The 25,090-nt window shown below is 37.0% G+C and overlaps 3 protein-coding genes across 3 annotated transcripts in view; 2 read left to right on the top strand and 1 right to left on the bottom strand.

Moving 5' to 3' along the window:
• Window positions 1-298: 298 nt before the first annotated feature.
• LOC107048832 lies at window positions 299-22,691 on the top strand. Its single transcript, XM_015272261.1, has 14 exons — window positions 299-345; window positions 2,813-2,961; window positions 4,266-4,451; window positions 4,917-5,109; window positions 6,080-6,249; window positions 7,329-7,586; window positions 8,002-8,100; window positions 8,536-8,656; window positions 13,147-13,490; window positions 15,320-15,566; window positions 16,461-16,707; window positions 19,142-19,493; window positions 21,033-21,282; window positions 22,296-22,691. The coding sequence occupies exons 1-14, from the start codon at window positions 324-326 to the stop codon at window positions 22,553-22,555; spliced, it is 2,898 nt and encodes a 965-aa protein (XP_015127747.1). The 5' UTR covers window positions 299-323; the 3' UTR covers window positions 22,556-22,691.
• LOC107048922 (lipid storage droplets surface-binding protein 2) lies at window positions 11,208-17,201 on the top strand. Its single transcript, XM_015272370.1, has 4 exons — window positions 11,208-11,456; window positions 13,147-13,490; window positions 15,320-15,566; window positions 16,461-17,201. The coding sequence occupies exons 2-4, from the start codon at window positions 13,179-13,181 to the stop codon at window positions 16,739-16,741; spliced, it is 840 nt and encodes a 279-aa protein (XP_015127856.1). The 5' UTR covers window positions 11,208-11,456; window positions 13,147-13,178; the 3' UTR covers window positions 16,742-17,201.
• Window positions 22,692-23,761: 1,070 nt separating the features above from the next.
• The window catches only part of LOC107048920 (NADH dehydrogenase [ubiquinone] 1 beta subcomplex subunit 6), a 2,377-nt gene continuing 1,048 nt past the window's right edge, over window positions 23,762-25,090 (bottom strand). The window contains exon 2 of the mRNA XM_015272369.1: window positions 23,762-24,421. Coding sequence (XP_015127855.1) covers window positions 23,879-24,397 — 519 coding nt within the window. The 5' untranslated portion in view covers window positions 24,398-24,421 and the 3' untranslated portion in view covers window positions 23,762-23,878. The remainder of the gene's footprint in view (window positions 24,422-25,090) is intronic.

The raw sequence follows: 25,090 nt of genomic DNA, 5'->3' as shown, positions 1-25,090 counted from the left end.
TATTGGACGTATTAATCAATGGTGCCATAGGTCAAACCAGATGAGATACAGCAGTCAGTCTGTGTCTTGCAGTCGACACAGTGTTCTTCAACGAGACATACAACGTGACTGTCCAGTGGTATTTCAGTGACATAACTCAATTTCAGTGAGAGGGAACCAATACAGTACTCGCGGAGGACTGTATCAGGTAGAGATCATCTTATCGTTGAGATTCGAATTAGGTAACCGTCACCAAACCTGACCAATCGCCGGGTTGCCCCACCACAACCGCATATTCGCCCTTGTTTCTTGCACACGACGCAGTTGAAAAATCTTGAGCTGCGATGTATAATGTACTGGCTTCTGGTGAATTACCAAATAATTTTTTCAACCAACATTTTTCTCCCTTCGTAAATCATTCTGGTGTTTGAGATAATTGTGAGGGTGGGGAGGGGACGTGATAAACTGATTATTCATAATTGGTGATAGAGATTACGAAAAAATAACAAATGAAGGCTTCAGCAATTCAATTTAACTCGACTTTAACTTTTCAACTTTTAATCAAATTTTGAATTTTACAAAAGTTTTATTATTGAAAAATCGATGTTGAAGTGAAATCGACTTATCCCGTTTTATCATTCCATCTCTGAGTTGTGAATACTTTTGCAACATTTTCGTATTTTTATTATTCTCTTTTGTTTGGAATGTGATATCACCAGGGACTTGAACCCCACTTCTTATATGTGTTTTTAAATTCAATCAATCCGCCCGGCTTGTGATTTACTGCAGTGCTGTCAATTTTATTTTGGTCCCCTTGCCAATTGTTATCATCTCACGTTCGATAATCTCGCCTGTTATTCTGCGAATTGAAGTCATTCTTCTGCGGATACGATGCATTATTTTTTATGCAATATTGTTTCATTCAATATTTTTTTTAGTTCTTGAGACGAGGAGGCAAAATGGTTATTTACGCTACTAGGCCCGATAGACCGTGAGAGTTCAAACCCACTTTTCGTGCCTCATACATTTTTCGATGAATGTGTAACATAAAATATTACGTAAAATCTAAAAATACAATTATATCGATGTAGTAACGTAATATGCTATTGTTCATTCTCTATATCTGCAAGATAAATTTCGAAAGGAAATAAAATTTGTCGGGCGCTCTGGCTCAGTGGTAGCCGATTCGATCCCAGCCTGGGGTGATATTTTTCACAAAAATATTCATCAATAACTCTGACATTTCCGCAGTTTTCCCTGGTCAAGGAAGAATATGCGATAAGATAATAGAGACAAGCACATAACAGACAGAAAATAGTGTCCAAAAATATAAGGTCGAGGGACAGGAATAGCAAAAAAAATCTGAAACGGCTGTATCCTTGATATAGCAGGTAGACTTAAAATGGACACGTCCAGGATGTTATTTATGTGCGGGTGCGTCGACGTGTCGAGGTGTTGTTAAAAAGTCAGTCGTCACCTACTTAGATGTGACATTGAGTCTAACTGTTGTATAAAACATTCAGCCGCTTAGGATTTCTTAATTGTTTTTTAATTGTATTTTTAAATTATAATCAGAGAATTTTCTCAAATTCTCTTTAATAAAAAATCCAATGTAACGTTTTTTGAAGCCAATCTATTCCGCCTAACGTGTTCTTTCTTTAGCATTATACTATCATATAATATATTATAATGTATTATATATAATATAGTATATATAGTATGCTATAATATAATTATAAAAATTAAAAAAAAATAATACATTTTTTAAGACTTTTGTTATAATAAACAACAAAAAATAGATTAGTCATAAAATTAAATGAAAGTAAATAACATATAAATACAACAACATATATTATAAATATTATATTATATATCATATAATATAATATAACATATACATACTAAACTACATAAATAGGAAAAAAAATTAAATTTCGGTATTCTAAATTGCAAATATTCAACACTTTTTTTAAAAACAAATAATTCACAATCGTGCCTTAATTCATGATGATTTTGTTTTGGTTTTTTACCTACATGGAATAATTTGAATTTTTCATAACAAAGAAAATCCCTGTTCGACCAGAGCTTAATATTGCCACTTCAACACAAAATGATTTCGAATTTGAATTGAAAATGATAATGTATAGCTGATACTGATTCCCTTGATAATTGAAAAAACGAAAAAACCCGTTCGTACTTCAAGAGATTGGTAAATTTTCTGCCTTTAAAATTTCTTATTTCAAAATCGCAATTGTGAACGTGGATAATCCAAATACCAATGATTCTTATGGAGTGAAAATACTTTGGAAGAACCTAATAGACTTCAACATAATTTCTACCACAATCATATTAAGTTTTCATATCAGTGGAAATCCATCGAAAACATCTATATCTCGGTTCTACCAATTTCTGAGACACTCAAATTTTCGAAAAATGCAAAGAATTCTCTGGAAAATTTGAAAATTTTAGGGGTAACTCCACGAATTTACCTGCATCATGTAATTAAAGACGTCTCCACGTCAAAATGACTGAATCGAAGTTCCTCATAAGAAAGTGGGAGGGAGGACCTGAATTCGAATCCAGAGTTATTGACGACTCAAGACAGCCCCCCTCCCCCAATCCCTAACTTATCGCAGCTGACATAAACAAATAAACCACCGGTCGTGCATCAGTGAAGAATAAAAGAGTGCAAGTATCCAGAGTAAAATCAAATAAAAAGACCTCGACATTAACCATCGAGCCAGAGACACTGAAACCTCGTGACCTTCTTATCTATTCGCGCTCTCCTATTACGTGATAAATTAATTCAGACGAATTTTCTTGAATTTTCCAGCAGTCTCGGTTCCGGAAATGACACGACCACCGCCACTCGTCAGACGGCACTCGGATCTACCGCACTTTGAGTCTGTGGCACGAATTTCGAGTTTACCGCTGATCGAGAGTGGCATGATAATAGCTGGAAATGTTTATGAGAAGATTAAGGTATGTTTCGGGTGGTTGGATTGATCAATTGCGTTGCAGCGATTAAAAAATGATATTACGAAGTGCTAAAACGGTACAAGTCAATTTTGACTATTGGCCAGTTTTCCACGAATATCTCTGAATCTAAGGAAGATAGCAAAATTCTAGTTATGACCTTTTTTGTAGCGCCGATTGAGAGCTACAACAAATGTGATTACGAAAATTTCACTATCTCTCTTAGATTCGGAAATATTCTTGAAAAACTCAACTGGGAGATGAGTCGACTTAAACCGTTTTACCACTTCGCTACTGAATTAATATATCTATATTTATTGCAACGCGACGCAAACGGAGGACGTACGTCGATTGTAGACTCTGACTTGGATTGTGTTACTGTGCGTAAAGATCCATTTTTATCACTGGTACGTAAAGTGAAACTTTACGCAAGCTCCGCGTCCGCGAAATCCCACTTTCCACACGTTGCGATGAAAAATACGGTTCCACATCGTGAGAAAAGTGTTCTTTTACCTTTGGGAGGGCAGCACTCGCCTTCGGCGAGCGATACACACCTACCACGGGTCAAAAACACTTTTACGCACTCGTATCGAAACGAGTAATTTGTGATACCGGCCTGGAATAGTATATTTTGATATGAGTGTGTAATAGTATAGTGTGTTACTAGTGCGTAACATTTCACTTTTGCATAGGCAATGGAGGTAATGGGGTTGATTTTATGCACGAGTGCGTAAAGTTCAAGAGAGTGCATCCACTTTACGGACGCTCGTGAACTTCACGCACGTCGGGCGGAAAACAACTGCTTTACGCACAGTAAACCGTTTCGAAAAGTGAACTTTTGAGGCTGGTATCACAAAAAAGTGTTTTTTGACCCATGGGAGGTGTGTAGCGCTCGCCGAAGGCGTCGCTAGGACACTTTTCCCACGACTATCGACCCTGATTTTTCATCACGATGTGTAGAGAGTAGGGTTTAGCGCACGCGGAGCGTGCGTAAAATTTCACTTTATGCAAAAGTGATGAAAAATAAATTTTTCTGACGAATCTGACGAATTCCGCAGCATTCGCGCATTTTTTTTTTCGTGGAAATGATTGCTAGAAAATTCAATATTCATTCTGTTGGGATTGTTTGAGAAAAGAAAAACGAGAAAAGAAAAAAATGTAGTGAAAAAAAAAATTGGGAAACTTACGCCAAAGCATTTCTGTACAAAATATCTCAGAATAAATTACACAGAAAATCCGAAATGTATAATTTTTTTCTATTGTATATTTCTATCATCTTTTCACCACTGTTTTTTGTTTTAATAATGCAGCGTTCCAATTCACTGATGAATTGGAGTCTTGACACCGCTGAGCAATCTCTCGCGATGGCAACTGCATCCGCCAAACCCGCGATCCTAGTTCTCAATGGTCCAATCACAACTTTGGATAATCTCCTGTGTAAGGGAATGGACATTGTGGAGCAGAGAGTGCCAGCAGTTCATTTACCACCGCAACTCGTGAGTCATAAAGAAAATTAATTTATGCAACTTGGTGATCACATTCATTTGAATACTCTACGGTGAATCGCGTGTATTCAAGTGACCTAAATGCAGTACGAAAATAGTGGAACGATGGAAAATTTTTTCACATTCAATGTTTACATGCCCCGTTTGAATAATTCAGTGGCGAAGCGGAAAAACTGTTGAAGTTGAAAGAAATTTTTTTTGCACGGGGGTAAAAATCATTGTGAATATCTTAGGAGTTGATTTCCATCTAAATTGGCTCTTAAGATTTACAATAATTTTTAGGACCCTCCTAAAAAAGTCGCAAATTTTAACTTAAAGTAGCACTACCCTTCCGATGTGCTGTCATGAATTGTGAACCAGTATATGAACACTGCATTTTCTTTCTCAATCGAAATAACCTTGAGCCGCGAAAAAAATTATTTCTCGGAAGAGTTATTTCTCATCTCCATTGTTTAGTTGTACTGGAACACGCGAGAGTACGTGAATAACAAATTTGTGAGGCCGGTATTGAAGCGTGCCGGAAGCGTCAAGCAAATCGGTAGTCAAGCAGCGGACGCCGCAGCTGATCGACTCGATGGTGCACTCACCGTCGCTGACAAATACGTGGATCAGTATTTACCGGCGGATCCAACCGACACGTCCCAAGAAGGTAATAATACTAAACGAAAACAATAAAATCCTCCATGAAAAAAAAAGGTGAAACATTTTCGGTCAGCAATTGATTTCGCCAAGTTTATGCTAGACTTGGGAAAATTCCAAATTTATCTTAACTTGAAGAACGTCTTTCTTAAGGATTGACGTAAGCTATTTTCGCGCCATTTTTTTATAAGAGTAAATTTTTTTATGGTCAAATGTCATGAAACTTCGGCAAATCGTTCTGCGAACAATTATAAGATGATCGATCTATCGCTCAGCTCTTCGTCATATTGTCGATATCAACTTTTTGTTGAAAGAGTTGAAAAGTTGAGTTGAGCACGTGGGTAAGGGTCCTTTATTTTACCTCCCGTGGTGAGAACGTTATTTTTCGTCACGGCGTAGGCGAAAAGGCAGAAAATGTGTCCTTTCCGCCCGCCGTGGCGGGAAAATATTTCTCATTATAATTTTTTTCAAGACTGGTTTTCGTTAGATGTAAATACTGTATATATGTAAATATTGTTGGACATCAAATAAAAACATTGTTAAATAAGAAAAAAGTAGCGTGTTTGTCTACTGTGCGGGAGATCGCGGGTTCGGCCCCAGCCTTCGGCAGATATTTTTCACGAAAAATATTTGATTTCACGGATTCCGACCGGTAACGAGAAATTCGGGGAGACCGGAGGTTCCCGCAATTGGGGCCCTGAGATGGGACTGAACTGCCATCGACGAGGGGGAGGGGGTATCTCATGTCAGGACTTTCAAGAGGTTTTCCCTCGGATCTGAAATGACAATAGCGTTTATATAGCGATCCACGTCTTCTAATGTCACAAGACATTGTTGGCTAGGATTTTTGTTTACACAAAAATGGTGAAATGAGATTAAAAAGTTAATAAATAAATACATAATTAATAATATGCATCAATTATTTGCCAATTTATGAGCGCGTGAAGGGGAGTTGAAAGAAAATGTGATTTTTGGCGCAGATGCAAATCCAGTACAGACAACCAGTAAAACAGCGCGCACTATAATTCACGGAGCGAGATTTTCGAGGAAATTGCAGAGGAGGCTAACACGTCGCACACTGGCGGAGGCGCGGGCCCTCAAAGATCAGAGCACGGAGTGCATTCACGTGTTGCTTTATGTCGTCGAATTGGTTCGTGTGTTCCTGTTATTTTTGCCATTAGTTTTTTTAATCTGATTCATGGATTTTTTTCTCGTCGGGTTTGTGACGTGGGAGATTCTCCACTACTGATGTTCATGATGCATGTTCATTCGTAGCTATTTTTCCTGACGTTGCCCCGGGAATTATCCTCGCATCTCATTTTTTCTTTGATTTTTTTTTAAAGAAACTCGTTAATACTCTTGAGAACCCGGAAATTTTTTCATTTTCTTAGGGAAAACCCGCGAATAGGCTGGAAACTTACAGGAAGTCTGAGAACTTTCTCAAAAACTTGGGAATGTTCTAGATTTTTCCAGAAAATTGTAGGATTCTCCAGTAAATTTTAGAATCTTTCAGAAGTTTGAACATTTCATACTTTAGCATGTAATATAGCGCGAAATTCTTGTTGTCCATATTTTATTAGAAAAGTCGAAAAATTTCCGGAAAATTTTCTCATAAAAATAGAGAAATCCCCGTAAAACTTTAGAAATTTTCAGAAAAGCCTGGAAATTTCCAAAAAATTCCAAAAATTTTCTGGAAATTCATTAAATTTTTAGTAAATGTGTGCAATTTTCAGAAAAATTTAAAAATTAAAAAAAGTCTGGAAATTTCCAAAACACACGAGAAATTTCCGGAAAATTTGGAAAAATTTCGTCATAAAAATAGAGAATTTTCCGTAAAATTCTAGAAATTCTCTGGAAACGCCTGAAATTTCGAGAACATGTGAGTTATTTTCAAAAAAATGTACAAATAACAAAAAGTCTGGAAATTTCCAGAAAATTGATTAAATTTTTGGAAAATTCCGAAAATTGTTGTCATAAAAATAGAGGAATTTCTGTAAAATTCTAGAAATTCTCTGGAAATCCCTGAAAGTTCCACAACATGTTAGTAGTTTACGAAAAAATCTACAAATAACAAAAAGTCTCGAAATTTCCAGAAAATTCCAGAAATTTCACGAGAAACTTGGAAATTACCTAAAATTTCCAGAAAGTTCTGGCCCTTTCTAAGGTGCATCTGAACGGTCATTTGAAAATCTACGGCTATTTCAAAGTAATCCATCTTAAAATTGATAGATCGCCACAGATCCAAAGATGGCTTTCCAGAAGTCAAAAGAGCTTTGGGCCGCACTAAGCCTCCCAGAGCCTGAGAACCAGGCGCGTCCTGCAACCCTCGAACAACTGCTGGTGCTCTTGACCAGGGAATCCGCCCGCAGGGTCGTCCATCTGGTGAATGGTACGATGACCCTTGCGGCCAAGGCCCCGCGGCGCCTCGGAGTCACACTTATGACGATTTCACATCAATTATTGTCGATAGCGGAAGTCACACTAAAGGTGAAACTCCAATTATGAAAAAGATTATTTTCTCTTTCATGGAAGGAAAGCTAGATTTTAACCAATCACATCTATGCTTGGAATTGGAGTTACTATTTTCATTTAGTAACTATTTTCATTTGTTTTTGCTACAATAATTTTTTTATTCATCTTCTCTTGAAATTCTGGATTTCCCAAATCTTTTCATGATTACCAAAATTTTCACTTGCATCTCCTTAATTCGAAGGTTAAAGTTGAAGAAGTATGAATGATATTGCTGTCAGACTATTTTCAACAATCGTTCATTTTCAACTCAATTCGAAAGACAGTGATCAGAGTTCGAATTGTTGTCAATTTTCCACAAATGGAAAGCATAAAGTTAATTTAGTCAGTATCATTTACGAATGAAGTTCTTATTGCATTCCTCTTTTTTTAGATGACTCCGATAATTGGGAAGAGTGAAAAAACAGACGCCCAGATATCAATTCTACGATCGGCCATAGAGCACCTTAGAGTAACAACGAATTTATTGTTGGTGAGTAAATCATTCTTAATGATTGTTCTCATCTCCAAGATATTAATCAATGTAAGAAAGGTCAGGGGATATTGGAGAAATAATTCCGACGTTGATTGAATCGTCATAGTGCGACGTTTCGTTAAATTATTTTAGCTTCATCAGGCGCTTTGACGGCAATCTACGTCAAACTTTCTATTAATATTAGTGTCGGAACACATAATGTGCGAAAAAATAAACAAACCATGTAAATAAGCAAAAAGTCAGTGAGCAGAAACATAGAATCAACCAAACGCAAGAAGACCAAATCATTCTATAAAATGTGGAACCCTAGTTGGTCACCATAAATTTTTTCGTACGTGTTTCGAAGAATGTTACCATGATTAATCGATGAATTTATTTTCCATTCCCCTAGGAATTAATCGAAATCGATGAATTTATTTTCCATTCCCCTAGGAACGCACTGCAATATTCCTTGCAGGTCGTCCCAAGCCCAAGAAGGTGGCATCCAACCAGGCTCACGATAATCACAACAACCACCTGACCAACGAGGCCAATCGTCCGTCGAATGGAATCGACTAGATGTCCTCAAAAGTTTCTCATCAATATGCGTCTTCGTCAATTCTGGCCAGGTCGATGCCTTATTGAAAACATATTATCTTGATTAATCATGCTTACAAGTGTCTAATAAAGTCTTTCAGCTGCGGATTTCTCACAACAACTCTTGCGGATTTTTCTTTTCTCTCGGATGGAAAAGTAATTGAATTTTGTTAATTCTTTTGCAAAATTACTCGATGTCAAAATTTTATGGTTTGAAATAGAAAATAAATCATTGTCGAAGCTGTGGAATTGAGATGAGTTAATTCGTTAAATCTTCTATCCTTTAAATAATTATATGATAAATAATTCTAAGAAACTGTTGTACTTCAAGAGAAAGTTTTTTTCAGAAATTCGTCAAGTAGAAATAAACACCTCGTGACATTTTCCCTTGGAATCACTTTGTAACCACCCAATTACTCAAAAGTAGATCATTAAGAGGCCTCGGGAGAGAAAACAAAACTATACTACGAAATCTTTGGCTTCCGGATGGATGCCGCGTTGGGATTCAGCGTTGCGCCGACGTTTCGCAAACATTGCAGTCTGCATCTTCAGGGCTATGAGCTCCGATTCGCAACGTTGCCGGAAACTCGCTAAACGCGCCCGGCCAGCGTAGAGTGAAATCGGCAACGCTGAAACCCAAATGACGCGTCGGCGAATTTCCGCGCAGATGACCAAAATTTTTGACAGACAACATCAAGAACAAAATCGTATAGGACCACAGGGTAAAATCTAATGCCTCTCAGACTAATGAGGATGCTGTCTAGACAAAATATAGACGCCGCAGTGAGAACTAATGACATTATCAAAAAGCAGATAAGCACGAAAATATTCCAAATGGAAATGGAACGAAAAAAACCAGAGACATGAAAAAAGTTGCCAATGTCAGTCGTGCAAAGTAACACGAGTGTTGAGTATGTTTAGTTGGACCCTGGCCGATAAGCCGGCTGAGACTCTTTCTGTCGCGTGACTCATGTCAGAAAGGATAGGATTTTTCCAGACGCACTGAAGCCGCAAGCCGCACTCTCTCCCATGTGGTTTTACATGTCCCCTGGTTTTCATTTCTACGAGGCAAAAAATGAGTTATTGGTATTGATTGGTCGATACTAGGTGACTAGATTCAATTCAATTATCGGATTATTTCAGGGGAATGGTGGCAAGTTCGAAATAGCAACAATTTTTTTTTATTTACTCCAATTATGGGGAAGAATAATTCGCGATCAATTAACATGTATATTCTGATAATTATTGAGGAAAATTCAGTTAACTGAAAATTTTGCGTAATTTGGTACTAAATCTTGATGTTTTGATTGAAAAATTCAAGTAATCTAGGTAGAAACGCGGAATTCCATTGAATGTTTAGTGAAATTTCAAGAATTTTGCCCCTAAATTAAATTAACCCTCGATCACTCGCTCAATGAGCGCGGTACCGCCCATTTTCGTTTTTAAATATTTTATTAGCGTATTTTTCAACGCATAAAAATTCTGAAAAAATTAGAGCTCCTAGTTTAACCCTTTTATTAAGCGTTAATGTTGTCCGTTTTTTTTTCTACAGAAATTTGTTTAGCTAAAAAAAGAAAAGAGGCGTCCAACGGACAGAAAAGCGGCGCCGCGCCGCCCGGTGCGAGTGAGTCCCTGTCGGCCCCTCGAGCGACAGCGTTGCTATTTTCACGGCCACACTTGAAATGCGCGCATAGCGATAAGCTCCAAGGTGGCAACAGCGCGCGCAGTTTAACCCCGCGGCGCTGCGCTAACCGTGCGACGGATGAAGGCTGGCGGCCGAGCGCGAGTGATTTAAATGTCATTCTCCTAAAAATTAAACTGAACCTCCACGAAATTTCCATTCTTTCCACCGGTGAAATGAACTTATACAGAAAATTCCGAAATAGCTTTTTTTTCTGTTAAATTCCCTGATTTGTGAAGTCACTACAAATTCTAATTTTTGTCCTCCCATGGCAAAAAAAATTGATCCATAAAAATAGCTGAATCTGCTACTGTCAATTGAAATGATTAATTGCACTTCAATTACTCTACAAAAATTGATAGAAATCAGGAAAATTCAGATAAACATATTCTAAAGTTTGCAATCAAATGAAAATTTTACGTAATTTGGTACTGAATCCTCACGTTTTGATTGAAAATTCAGGTAATCTGGATAGAAACTCAAAATTCCAAAAAAATTTCCAGTGAAATTCCCCGATTTTTTCTCCCCTAAATATAATTAACTGTTACTTTACTGGAAATTAAACTGAACCTCGACTAAATTTAAATTATTTCAGTTCTAACAGTGAATAGAATGTAAAATTCCGAAATGGCGAGATTTTGCTATGAAATTCTTTCATGTGTGGAGTCACCACGAATTATAATTTTTGTCCTCTCATGACGAAAAAAAAAATCCGTAAAAATATCTGCGCCACTGTCGCAATGATGCAGAGACATTTGAAGTTGGACTTTGGATCAGCTTTACGACAGCACTTTCAGTACTTGTACTGTTCTCGCAAACTCCCCCATCGTTTCCATTGGCACATTGTAGAGCCTCACGTCGGCGCAATCCCTTCCCTTCCTCGTGTCAAATAACGCATTACATCGCCGGCTCAGTGTCGCACATTAGTTCCATTCGTTGTGTTAACTTTCGATACGATAGCACCGAGACATCTCTCATCCGGCTGCACTGCATTTCACTATTCCTCGTCTGTTCATCGTAAAAGATTTTGAGATAGCGAGTGATAATTTCGACTGAAGCGAAAAACTCTTCCGTTGGATTTACGTTAAGAAGAACTGTAAGTACTTCGTTTCAGCGTAATTGAATTAATCACTTGCATTACTCGGTAATCGTCTCCACATTTACTTCACCCTCGTATTATCAGACATAATAAATTATGTGGATTATCGTCTCAGTGTAATTCAGAGGGAAGTGGTACGACTGCTCAAATTGACGATTCTTTCATTGATGATTGATTGCAGTCAAAGTTATCGAGTCTTCGATTGTAATCCCTCGTTTCAATAATTTTTTACGACGCCTTCCTCTCGTTATCACGATAATTGCATAAAACAGTCATCTGTTAATTGATCGGATCCAATGATTGACTGGTGAATTATCGAATTTTTGAAGCGATCACACGCGAAAAAATTCGCACGAGAAAGATTTAACGAATTCGATAAAAAATTGTATTCAGTAGCGAAGCGGTAAAACGGTTCAAGTAGATTTATCTCACTGAGTTTTCGAGGAATATCTTCGAATCTAAGGAACATAGCGAAATTTTCATTACGAACTTTTTTGTAGAGCGAGGTGAGGGCTACAAAAAAGGTCATGACAAAAAGTTTGCTGTCTCCCTTAGATTTTGAGATATTCATTGAAAACTGGCCAATAGTTAAAATCGACTTGTACCGGTTTACCGCTTCGCTATTGCATTAATTTTTGGCCCATTTTATTGATGAATATCGCAGCTGCGCGTTTTTCCTATTGAAAATATTCAATAGAAACTATTTTAGAGAAATGAACAGTAGAATTTCATCTTTTCGTACAATTTTTCTATTGACACATTCTCTGTAGAATTTCGTCGACATAATTTTTTTAAATTGAACAAAAAATTTGAAAAAATTGTATAGGAAAATCAGATTCATTGATTTTTTCTATAGAATACTTTCCATTGAACATTTCCATTAAAAAAGGCGACAATTTTCAAGCGAATTCTCTCGATTATTCATAGAATTTTTTCGTGCGTGACGTTAAGATTTCGTTTTTGATTGATTTTCTGGTATTGGGACTCGCATGAAGAGAAAGATCGTCTATACATAGAAAGGTTTGTTTTGAATCGGATATCGATTTTCCCTGGGGTGAATGTAAACAAACTGTAATTATCCAGGGTATTGAGAATTCCTGAAATGATAGGAAACAGGTGAAAGTGTTGAAATTTCTCTCGGCTGTTCATGTAACGTGAAAACGTTATCCATCGCTCAAGGATCATTCAACTCTGCTGTTATTCATCGTTCTGAGTTTGCAGACTCGATTTCTCCTGATCAAAGGGAGAGATGAACCCAGAGAAATGAGGCATACGAATCAAATAAAAATATTTATTCAAATTTTTTTTATTCATTCACATTATACATCATTTTCGTTTGGTTTTAATAAATTTATGGGTTTGCTTCAATGAAAATGTTTTAACTACATGGAATTAATGAATTATTCACTTCATATAACTAAAATAATCTCAATAATGATCGTTTTTAATATTTAAATAATCTGGAATTAATAAATTATTAATTTCTTATAATAAAAATAGTAATAAATCCTTCATTAGAATTCAATAAACGATTTATTTGATTCGAATAAACCATTTCGATCTCTGAGTGTAACTCAACCATTGAAAATGAGAAATTATAAAATTATTGAAGATGATTTCCACTAACACAATTGATTTCATCCAATTTCATTGATTCTTCATTTATTTTCATTGATTTTTACCTCAGGAAAAGTTGTCTCTCCATCAAAAACGGAAAAAATGGCAGCAGCTCAGGTATCATTTCCGCAGATTGAGGTGTTCAATCGTGTACTCGGATTACCGGTTGTGGAGCAAGCAATAGCTGTATCAGCGTCGACTTATTCACGCGTTAAAGACTCGAATCAGCTTCTTCACTGGGTACTATCAACAGCTGAAAATTCAATTAGCGATGCTACGAGACGGGCAGCGCCCTTTGCAGCTCCAATTGCCATGAAGTTCGAGACACCAATTCACTTTGTTGATGATAAATTGTGCAGGGGTCTCGAGAAAATACAGGAGAAGGTGCCGATTGTCAATGAGACCCCCGAACATGTGAGTTCATATCATGAACATATACTTGAATATATCATTTTTCTCCCTATGAAATCTTCAGAAAGGGTCACTTGAATATTATGTCACACGTTCTTTTCAAATTTTTATCTGTTGTATTTAGAGCCATTTATGGGGAGCCATTTTTGGTGAAAATTTCAGATTTAAAAAAATTAGCTTTTTGGGTAATTGACGATTAAACAAAACGTTTTCTCGTATAAACTCCGTCGAATTGAAGGTGCTTACGGTGCGACCAACGGCACTCGTACCTTTACCGTGTCCAACCGAGTCTTAAACTACACATTTTCTGAACTTTTTTTTTCACTGCACTATTTTCATTGCAATGCTCTTTTTTTACCCATTTTCCTTTCAATTCGCCTCAATTTCAATTTTTTAAAAACTTTTTTCCATAAAAGAGGAATAATAAAAGTCCTGATTAAATCCATTGCTATATAAGAATCAGTGAATTCCCCTGATTGATTCCACATGAATTGAAGCAACGAACCGAGTAATAAGCACACGTGAAGCGTAAATAGCCCTAGCCGATGAGTAATAATTGATAAGAAACAAAAATATTTTGTTGTGACGAGAAGATTGCGGAGACCTCCATCAAGCGTGATAATATTTTCGGCGGGCATCGCCAGATAGGCTAATTATAGCACTAATTGGAAATAATTGGAAATTAATTGCCGGCCAAGGGGACGTTCCTGAATTGTTTAATTGCTGCATTATATTCCCATGCCGGCATATTCTACTCATCTCTTCTTTCAATGCTAATACTCTTCACATCAATCTCAAAAATTAAAACGAATGCAAATCGAAATTCGAATTATAGTTTTAGAATGTTTAATAGTCTAATATAATAAGTCAACTTTTCACGTCTCGTTTAATGTAAAATTAATACGTTAATTAATTTTACTTCTAATTTAATTAATTAATTAATCGTTAAATGTGAAAGTAAACATTCTCTTGAAATCAATCATTTCTGACATAAATTATCGATAGCAAATGCTCGAGAATTCACATAGAAAATTCTATTTGAGTTCTATTGAACTTCTGTTGGAAATTCCATTAGTTTTTAGATTCCACTGCGCATCTTTTTTGCAGAAGATTTCCGACAAAAACTATTTTATTATAGAGAAAATTAGTAGAATTGCTTCTTTCTATACTTTTTTTCTATTAAGAATAATTTATAGGAATTCCATGACATGAATTCTGAGAGTTTTCGTTCCATTTTCTTCCTTTTTCATTAAAAAAATTAAAAACAAAAAACAGATAAATATAGCCGGGTGGAATTTATATAGTAAACACTTAAATAGATTAAGATTTACATAGAAAAATCGAAATTTGACATCATCCGGCTGGATCTGCAAAATTTTTTCATTCGTCTGTTACGAAGAGAATTACCAGTTTAAAAGTAACACGTATGGAAAAATTTCACAAAAAAACCTCGACAATTCGATAGAAAATTCTATTAGCTTCCCGTCGATTCTAATTTTCTAATTCGACTCGAGTCTAATTATCTCGTAATTTAAAAAAGCTGCAATTTTTTAATTATTCCATCAATCTTCCACGAAAAGAAAACCTTCCAATTTTTTTTCAGATTTAAAAATGTTCTCTAACGGTTTAATATCGAGATTCCAATTCCGACCTGCAAAGGTTAAATAATAAAATCATTGTAAATGTCCGGAAATTTAGGGTCAAATGGGGCTCAAATGAAAGCTCAAATGAAATACTCGACTACAAAAGTGAAAAAGCATTTCACTGGAGAAAAAAGAGCCAAAGTACTGGGATATCCTTAAATTCATAGATTCTTAAATTCAACCTTCCAGATATTGGAGAAAGGCTATATGTTCGCCTTACAAACAGTGCAGCCAGCGGTGTCGAGGATCTCATACGCCAATGCCCTGATAATCTCCCAGGCAAACTCCCTCAAAGAATTGAGCTGGAACAAAGCTAATCAAATATTGGGTAGTTACTACGGCACAGTAGCAGTCCATCGACTGGACAGTACTGCATCGGTAGTGGATAAACTCATCGACAGATACTTTCCACCGACTGGAGCGGAGATCGTCGAAGGTTAGTGACTCCTAATTAACCCCTCATCCCTAAATACCTCACGAATTATTTTTCCCTCTCTAAAACGAGAGAAGTCATTAGCGAAGAACTGAAACGTTTGAAATCGACTTGACGAATTATCACGTTTTCGCAAAAGGAGTGATGGTCAGCATCTCAACAAATTAAATAGACGATTACGACTGGATTATCATAAATTCCACGGAGTTTGTGATAATTTTTGACAGGCCTCGAGAGCGAAGAAAAAACTTTGAACCTTTGAAATTTTTTTGAATTTTTCCGGTTAGCCACTCAATTCTAATTAAAGAAAAATGGCGGGCGGCGGAGGTTGACCACGATGAAAATTGAGTTGTGTTCATACTACTCTAACTGTTTCACTTCTCCCGTCCTGGAAATCGTCATGAAGAAGCTAATTGAGCCTTACTAATCACAAAGCCCACGTCAGCCGAGGAGGATGCCCCCCTCAACGTCCCTTTCCTGTATTAATGAGAGATAAAAAAATCTGAAGGATAATTGAAAAAATTTGTTCCTCCTTTAAGAACTGGGTGAAATAAGTTGAATTTGATCCGAAGAGGATAAAGAATTTTGAGAAATGTTCAAAAGTACGAGGCGGTTGACAGGTGCCGCCATCTTGCTTGAATACTCAAAGAGCTTGAAAGATGGCGGCGGCCCCACCTCGCATTTTTAAACATTCCTAAAAATTATTTATCCTCTTCAAATCATCGTCCGCTCACTCCATTCGGTTTCTATAAACAGAACAAATTTTTAAAGCCACTGTTCAGATTTTTCCATCTCCTTTTGCCTGAAAATTCACGGCGCAAAGTTTTCTATAACCGTTTTAATTCTCCTGTCCTGGAAATTGTCATGAAGACCCTAATTGAGCCTTCCTAATCACAGAGCCCGCGTCAGCCGAGGAGGATGCCCTCCTCCACACCCTCCAGACAGTTGGAAGACTGTCGAATAAAGCGGCACGTCGAGTCTACGGCAACGTTGTCTACAATCTTCGTACCATTAACAAAGACAAAGTGAGAACATACATCAACAATGTTGTCGAATTTCTGCAAATTGCCCGGTACCTCCACGCTGTGAACGAGAAAGTGCATCAGTTCACTACTCCCATGAAGGATTCATCCCAGAAGAAATTGTCAGAGTCCAACGGCCACGCCAAGGGCGACTAGAGACACCCTTCCATTCATCGACAAGAAAGATTCATTTTTACTATGAAAAGGAATCATGTGATGAAAGTTATCATTGTTTCATACTTTTATAGTTCTGTTTGTACGTTATGTATAGTTCATATCAATTCAAATTGTAAATTGGAGGAAAACAGAAAAAGATTAGTCACTCTTTTCTGAAAATTGTTATGAGAATTTGTTGTGAAAATTGATTATTGATTTGAAAAATTGTTTGTTGATGTTTAGTATTGCCTCGTACGAGATCAATTAATACAATTGTAAATTGAAAAAAATGAAAAAAGACTAATCACTCTTTTTTTAAAGATGGTCGTGATTTTTTTTGAAAATTGATCATTGATTTGGGAAATTGACTGTTCGATTCTAACGCATGCGTTCACCTAGATGTTTAGTATTATTTTGTATGAGATTGTAAATTAATAATAAAGATATACTGATGTCATAATCCGGTTTACGTAATTCTAATCTATGAGAGCATTCGATGAAGAAGATTTTTTGAGATTATTTCCTACTGACGACTAAATTTTCACTGTAGGCACTACACTTTTCCTTCTAAAAGCAGTTTTTTAAATTTCAATTATGAGGTGTTCACATAAATTCAATGTGCAGTGAAGCACTTATTTTTAAAATATCAAGCTTCACCAGCACTTAGCATTGCCCAGAGTTCGCGACAGTCACCACCTTCAAGTTATTTACCTAACTGAGTCCGACTCAATTTTCTTATTGATTTCAATTTCTTTTTGTAATAAATGACGAATTAATTCAGTTTTCTCAAAAAATTCGTTGGAGCAGATATATACTCTAATTACCGAAGAGCATTTGCCATAATCTCCAATAGAGATCTCCGTAACTAGAATTCCCCGTACAACTCCTCTAAAATCATTGTCGAGTTTCAATAAAAAAGCAATAGAATTTTTTAAAAAAAGCGATATATTTTTCCATTAATTTTTGAATACGTCTATTCCCTCACGAAAAAATTTAATAGAAAAACCTATCGAATTCGTTAGAAAATTCTATTGAATTTCTATTAAACTTTCTATTAGTTTTTGGCTGATTCTATTAACACGTTCAATATAAAACATTCAATAGAAAAAGTCAACAGAATTCGATTTTTCTATATAACTTATTCTTTCATATATTTTCTATAGAATTTGCTCGACTCAAATTTCCTAAGTTTTTTTCATTCTATTTTTCTTTTCTTCTCATCAAGAAAATCGAACGAAAAAACTTAGAAAACTTGAGCCAAGGAAATTCTATAGAAAATATCTCAATAGAATAAGTTATATAGAAAAATTGAATTCTATTGACTTGTTCTACTGAATATTTTCTATTGAACATTTCAATAGAATCGGCCAAAAACTAATAGATCAGTTCAATAGAAATTCAATAGAATTTTCTAACAAATTCGATTGGTTTTTCTATTAAATGTTTTCGTCCGTGTTCTCAGTTGATGACTCATCCCTTCCGTGAAAACAAAAATCCACTTAATCATGATCAATTAATCATCAACATTTCATCATTCCCATCGAAATGGCGGTATCATTGAGACGATGATTAAGCCGCGAGTCCAAGCGAGACGTGTCTCTCCTAGAAAAGTAAAACCGGGATTGAAATGACGAAGTTTCGACCAAGCTTGACCCCCACATCACATCGAAATCACGTGTCTGCGCACACTCCAGCTGCGTCGTTTTATTCTAGAAAATTTCCCATCTTGAAATTCAAATTTCACCATCAGAAACCGGATTTTTAATCCATAAATTTTCATTGTACATATTCGGACACTCGTAGCATCGAAATTTTTCTCAGTCCAGAGACATTCCGTGTGAAGATTCTAGTAGTTATTTTCAATAAATAAGAATTAGATGCGTTTGTTCATTCACGGGGTACGGGCCTGGGCAGAATCCCCTCCTTCCATATGAGCTCGTCGGTTGCTACGTAATACACCGACCATAGAATTACAGTAACTTCGCACGAGTCGTGGCTTATACATATCAGTCTACCGGCTTTCAGTACGAATCAACTGTCAATACAGTAAAGTAAGTATTTCTCAAAATCCCAGATATCCCAAAAATTATCAACCGCTGAAATTCCCATATTCCCGAAAATAAACTAAAAATATTTTCAATTCCTCTGAAACAGAAGACTGATGAAATAAATAAAAAAGACGCCCGTTATTTGTCATCCAGACATTCAAATAAAATTTTTTCGTAATTTCAAAAATTCGTCCGTTACATTTATTTTTGTCAATGGGAATTCAACTCGAAGGCAATTTCAGCCGCAATTTCGATCAGATAATAAAACAGTCATGAGTAGCCTTCCACGTCGCGTCCAAAGTCCAAGCACTGCAATCCATAAATTGACTTTTTTTCAATTTTTAAACAGTTGAGAGGGTATTTTCACCAGAATTGAAAAAATGGCAGAGCAAGTACCGAGTCCTACCAAGGATGGACCCCATTTGGAGGTATTGAATCGAGTCAAGAATATTCCAGTGGTCAGTACAGCTATCGAAAAAACTGGTTCAACGTATTCGTACGTCAAGGGCTCCCATCATCTCGTAAATTGGGCATTGAATCAGGCTGAGGCAGGAATAAACTACGCGGCAGCCACTGCTGCACCCATCGCAGCCCCAATAGCTAAGAAATTTGAGGGACAAATTAATACCGTCGATCAGAAATTGTGCCATGGCCTCGATATTGTCGAGCAAAAAGTTCCGATGGTCAAACAACCACCGCAGGAAGTGAGTAATGAAGGAAATACTATTTTTTTTTTCATTAGCAATTCGGTAGCGAATTAGGTTGACCAAATTTCCATCGGTATTATTTTTTTCGCGCGGATTCACCTTCGAATTCTATTGGGGGTTATCAGAATTTGACGTTTTTAACTGCCGTATCAAGGACACAGTTGCTTAGGATTTTTTCAATTGCGTCGTTTAACACAATTTCAATTCTTTAGAAAATCTGCAAATGCTCTACACGGAGAGAAATATTCAGTAAAAAATACGGAACAATTCAGTTAATCCGCAATGGGGAATCGTTTTCCGGCGATTTTTATAGGAATCAAAGAGAAGAAATCTGAAACGTTCAGTGAATTCTCAGGTTCATCACCGAAAAAATTACGAAATTGTCACGTAATTTTTGCCGATGAAGTAAAATTTTATAGAAACTTTCCGACTTATTATGCCTCCAAAATAAAAAATTCTTGAACGTTCAACAATTTTTATGAAGCTGGTGAATTATTTCTACGTTCCGTTCCATAAAATTTTCCAATCGTTGGGAAAAAATTACGGAACGACTTGTTGTCCCCACACTCGTGAGTCATCAGACAAGTGGTTAATCTTTACATTTTTACGAAACAACTCGTAGAATTTACGTGGCGATTCGTACAATTTCAGTTCTGACTCACACTTTTTATTGAATTTTACTTCGCTCGTGGATTACGCTTCGAAACGTAATTTGTACGCTTTTTTCTGGTAATTTTTAATAATCTCGGGCTGCGCGCTCGGGATTTTAATCTGCAAAACTGATCCCTCTCGTTGCTATGCAACAAAATATTCGGGAAGTATCCGATAATTTTGAAGGTCTCGGGGTATTACAGCTGAAAATATCTGAAGAGAATAAGTTACACAGAAAAATCAAATTCTGTTGAATATTTTCTATTGCGCATTTTAATAGAATTGGCCAAAAACTAATAAAAAGTTCAGTAGAAATCCAATGGAATTTTCCAACGAATTCGCTAGGTTTTTCTATGAAATTTACTCGTGTGCGCATCCTTAGATTCCCCTGAATCGAATTTTCTACAGTCGAATCCTTCGCTAGTTTCACTTCCGTCAATATAACAAGTTATGTCCAACGGAAAGACTCGTTAATAAAATAATACTGGACTGTAAACGTTATCACCGCGAGTCATGGACAAACACACTGAAGTACAGGCGCCTATTGCGTCAGACCTTTGAACGCATCAATAACAAAGATTAAAAGAATAATTCGGATTCACGTCAGATGTCCCGTAAACCCCAAAAATTGCGTGAGATATGCTAAATTCAGATGGCAGTAGTTTCTCTTCTTGAATTTTGTTAAATAAAATAAAATCGACCTGTGAATTTTTCCACGCATGACAACCCAGATGCTCCGTCGACTCGAACCTGTTTTCGCTACTGACTTGCTGAATATCGAATCGATTACAATTCCTCATGGATCTCAACTCCATTTTCGAATGGAGTCGGAGGTCACTCCCGCGGAACTCACTGTACCAAGCTCATAATAAGGACTGATTACAGATTTACGAGGCTGCGAGGAACGTGATGAGCACTTCTCTTCAACCCACAATTGAGAAAATCACGGCTGTTAAGGAATCAGCAACTCACCAAGCTTCCACTGTTAAAGAAATTAGTATTAACAAGGCAAATGAGATTCTCAACACTCACTACGGAGCACTGGCCGTTCAGGGTATTGACAACACTAGTGCACTTGTTAACAGACTTTTGGATCACTATTTTCCGCCTGTAGTGGGCGAAGAGGCTGCACCAGGTGATTTTTTCGATATTTTATTATTTGATTTGGAGTCTTGATTTGACGGGAGACTTTTAATTAAGAGACCTCGGGAGTAAGAGAAAACTTCTGAAATACGGGGAAAACTTTGTCTACGAGTTCTCAGCCAAAAGGAGGTGAGAAGATCTGAAAGACAGCTTGAAAAATTCGTTCCTTCCCTAGGAACTGGATCTAACGAGTTGAAGGAGGCAAAGCGTCCAAGAAATGTCGTCTCATAGGAATTAGAACACGTATGAAAAAATTTAATAGAAAACATTAGCGAATTCGCTAGAAAATTCTATTGAACTTCTCTGGAAATTCTGTGGGGATTCAATTGAAATTCTAGAAGATTCTCGTTAAAATTCCATTTGTTTTTTGCGCAGATTCTATTAGATATTTGATTGGAAAGACAACAGATTTAGATTTTTCTGTTTGAATTTTTCGCTTGAAAATTCCCTAGAATTTGAATAGAATTCCAATAGAATTTCTAGAGAATTCCAATTGACTGTTCCAGCGAATTCGCAAAGTTTTTGTATTGAATTTTTTCATGCCTGAACATGAGCAAATCATTTATTGTAATATGAAAATTTAACAGCTGATAAATTGGAACATATGATTCTCATCGATTGTATTGCTCTTTGCAATGAGAATGATTATAAACAATCAATTGAAAAAAGAAATATCGAATCCGACAGTTTTTAAAAATGTTCAAAAATACAAGGTGGTTGACCGGTATGGGAGCCGCCATTTTGCTTGAGTACGACGTCCCACTGCCGGAAGGGGCTTTCAAGATAGCGGCGCCTCCACCTCGTATTTTTAAACATTTCATAACATTATTTATCTTGTTCCGATCATATTCAACTCACTCCGACCGGTTTCTATAAAAAGAACAATTCTTTATAGCCAACTTTCAGATTTTGCCATTCCCCTGGGGCTGAAAATTCATGGCGCCAAGTTTCCCCCGCATTTCAGAAAGAAACAGGAATTTATGTTGGAATATGCGTTAATTACAGCACCAGTCTCAGCCGACGAGAACAAAGTACTGCACACAGTGCAAACAATTGGTCAATTATCCAGCAAGACTGCGAATCGCGTGTACCATTCAGTCGCGGCTCAGTTGAGGACACTGAAGAGAGAGGATGTGGCTGCATATATGCATAGTGTCGTTGCAATTCTCCATTTGACGAATTTCCTCAATGGAGGAAGGGGAGAGAGCCCCCCTGAAACACCCACCTCACCTGCAGAGGAGAAGAAGGACCAAGAGAAAAAATGAACGATGATCAATTTACCTAACTTAAGCACTCTGAGCAACATTTTCGTATAAAACTATAGACTGTACTAACAAAGTGTTTATGAAATTCATGTAATCCAATTTTCACATTTGCATTAAAAATATTTTTCTTTACCAATGGACAATTAATTTTTTTGATGCCTTATGTTAATTCAAAAACATAAAACACATAAATCAAGTTACGAACGCCGTTGGTCGCGCCGCACTTGCATAAATCGACGTAATGATGAATTTGAAAGATCTAGGAAAAATCTGAAAAAAAAATTGACAGAAAGAAAAGAAGATATTGCTTCCCTTCGAACTCAAAGCGATTGACCGTAAGCGGCGGTTATATTTTATTCATATCTGAAGGTTTTCCTCTGCATAAACTCTCTATTTATTCAATTTGAAATTCTCATATTCCTGATTCACTGAATCGAAGCTTTTATTATTTTTAGTCATTTTCTCATCTTCTGACACGAAAAAACCGATTTCTTAAGGGCTTCAATGAATCGATACTTGGAGACGTATGTTAAAGGCGTTATGCCAATCTCACTGCATTTGTCATGAATGGTTCGACATTTTTTACCGCTTTAACAATTCCACATATAAATTTCGAATTTGGGGGGGAGCATCTCACCTGCAGACGCACACATCTAAGCGTTGACCACGGACACAGAGGAAAAGATGATTGACGGGCGAACGAAACTCCCGTGCTGTCTCACTCGCTCCCTATTGTGTCACGTGTATATTTCGGATTAATTCCATCTATGGAATTGGGCTGTCTTGCGAATTGAGAAACACCTCAACGAGGGAGTCCAGTACCGATCGCCAAATGCTCAGGAGTGAACNCTTCATTTTCCCCAGCCTTCCCCTGTGTAGTCAACGTCTCATAAATATACTGTGATTGTTTTATAACTATCCCATTTGTTAGTGAATTGTTACATCCCTCAACCACGATTCCTACGGGCGGGGAGGGGCCGGTATCGATGTACTTTGGGTCCGATCCATGTTTCCGAGGCGACCCCTGGCGTGTATTTAAAGCTGAGCAGTTGAAATGTCGCCTAGTTGAAAAGACATAGATTCGAATTTTATCCTCTTACCCCCTGAAAAGGTGGACGACATTTCTGGGACACCTTGTATAATGATTGACAGAAACGATTTCTAAATCTCTCTCTCTCACCCCTAAAAGAGCCCCAAGGATCCCAATTCCTTTAAACGTTCCATTTTATTCACATAAGCCTAAATACACTAGTATTCACAAAGTAGCAAAGGAGAACAAGCATCCTCTCATTTTGAATACATTCTTCCTCCAAATAAATACAATTATATGTTTGACTTTGTAAAACCATAGGAAGCATACTCGTGATCTTGCTTGGTTTCAAAATTGGGCCACTCTGGATCATTCGGGAACAGCTTTTTCCTCGACATTCCGACTTTCCATCCTGATTTCTTCGTCCAGTCACTCTGATTGTACTTGAAGTAATACATGATACTCCAAACTCCGATCATGCTAAATGCAGCTGAGCTTATGAGATGACGAATTACGTAAGCGAATTCAGCGCCAAGTTTGGGACGGAGAGCGTCCTCAAAGGCTTTCAGTGGTGCACGGTAGAATCTTCTCAGAATGTTGTACCTCTGCCTGTAGTACTCGGGATTTTCCTTGGGCTCGTCTGGGGCTAGAACTTGATCCTTGAGCCACTGGGCACGCCAGGCACGTTCCTCAGGACTCATACCCAGAACACGCTCTCTCTCGGAGGTCATACGTCCAGTGATCGTAAAGCCCTTCACACCTCCTGTGTCGGACTGATTGGCCGCCGTCCCATCACCCAATGGAGTCGACATTTTCGATCGAGGGATTCGTCACTCCTGTTGATCATTTTTTTATTATTCGTCTTGGCTATGCGTTTTTCAAGCGATATTTTAGGATCAGAATAAGTCGAGAGATCTTGGTCGTGGGGCTGGTCACTCCGCAATCGGGTGGCTCAGTGATTTCCAGAATTTTATCTATTTCGTGCAATAATGACCAAATGTCGGTCCAACGGTATTGCGGACCAGCGCTAAGGATCTCTCAAAATTCTAATTTATTGCTTTAAAAACTGGAGAATTTTCTCGAATTTTCTGGAAAAATCTAAACTTTTCTAGAAAAATCTAAATTGGTCTAGAATTTCGATAGATGGCGCCAGTGCCAATAAGGAACCATAAGGATTTTTTCCCTAAATGCCAGATCCGATCAATTAACCCCTCATGTATAGATATTCCAAATTTTTATTTTTTTCCTCATTGAAGTAGTTTTGAAGAAAATTGCGAGCTAATAAAAAACATTTGCTAGTTAGTACTTTTTTTAAAATAAATTTTTGAAAAATCACCCCTGAAAAAAAGGCGTTATCCCCCCTATTTCATTATTTACAAAAAAATTTATCACCAATTTATCACTCCTATTATTGTGTGAATTAACAATTCCAATTTCAATTGAAAACCAGAGTTGATGACCAGAATTTGTAGCAGAGATGTCAGACAAGATATGAATGTTTTTTT

Source organism: Diachasma alloeum, unplaced genomic scaffold, assembly GCF_001412515.2.
Source record: "Diachasma alloeum isolate Michigan unplaced genomic scaffold, Dall2.0 Dall_scaffold_00198, whole genome shotgun sequence".
Lineage (NCBI taxonomy): Eukaryota > Metazoa > Arthropoda > Insecta > Hymenoptera > Braconidae > Diachasma > Diachasma alloeum.
The sequence above is the reverse complement of the archived record's forward strand: the minus strand, read 5'-3'. Positions and strand labels throughout refer to the sequence as shown.

Coding starts and splice junctions, on each gene's coding strand:
- LOC107048832 (XM_015272261.1), top strand. CDS start 324: ATGTATAATGTACTGGCTTCTG. Junction 13,491..15,319: donor TCAATGAGACCCCCGAACAT/GTGAGTTCATAT, acceptor TCAACCTTCCAG/ATATTGGAGAAAGGCTATAT. Junction 19,494..21,032: donor TCAAACAACCACCGCAGGAA/GTGAGTAATGAA, acceptor GACTGATTACAG/ATTTACGAGGCTGCGAGGAA.
- LOC107048922 (XM_015272370.1), top strand. CDS start 13,179: ATGGCAGCAGCTCAGGTATCATTTCCGCAGATTGAGGTGTTCAATCGT. Junction 13,491..15,319: donor TCAATGAGACCCCCGAACAT/GTGAGTTCATAT, acceptor TCAACCTTCCAG/ATATTGGAGAAAGGCTATAT. Junction 15,567..16,460: donor TGGAGCGGAGATCGTCGAAG/GTTAGTGACTCC, acceptor TCCTAATCACAG/AGCCCGCGTCAGCCGAGGAG.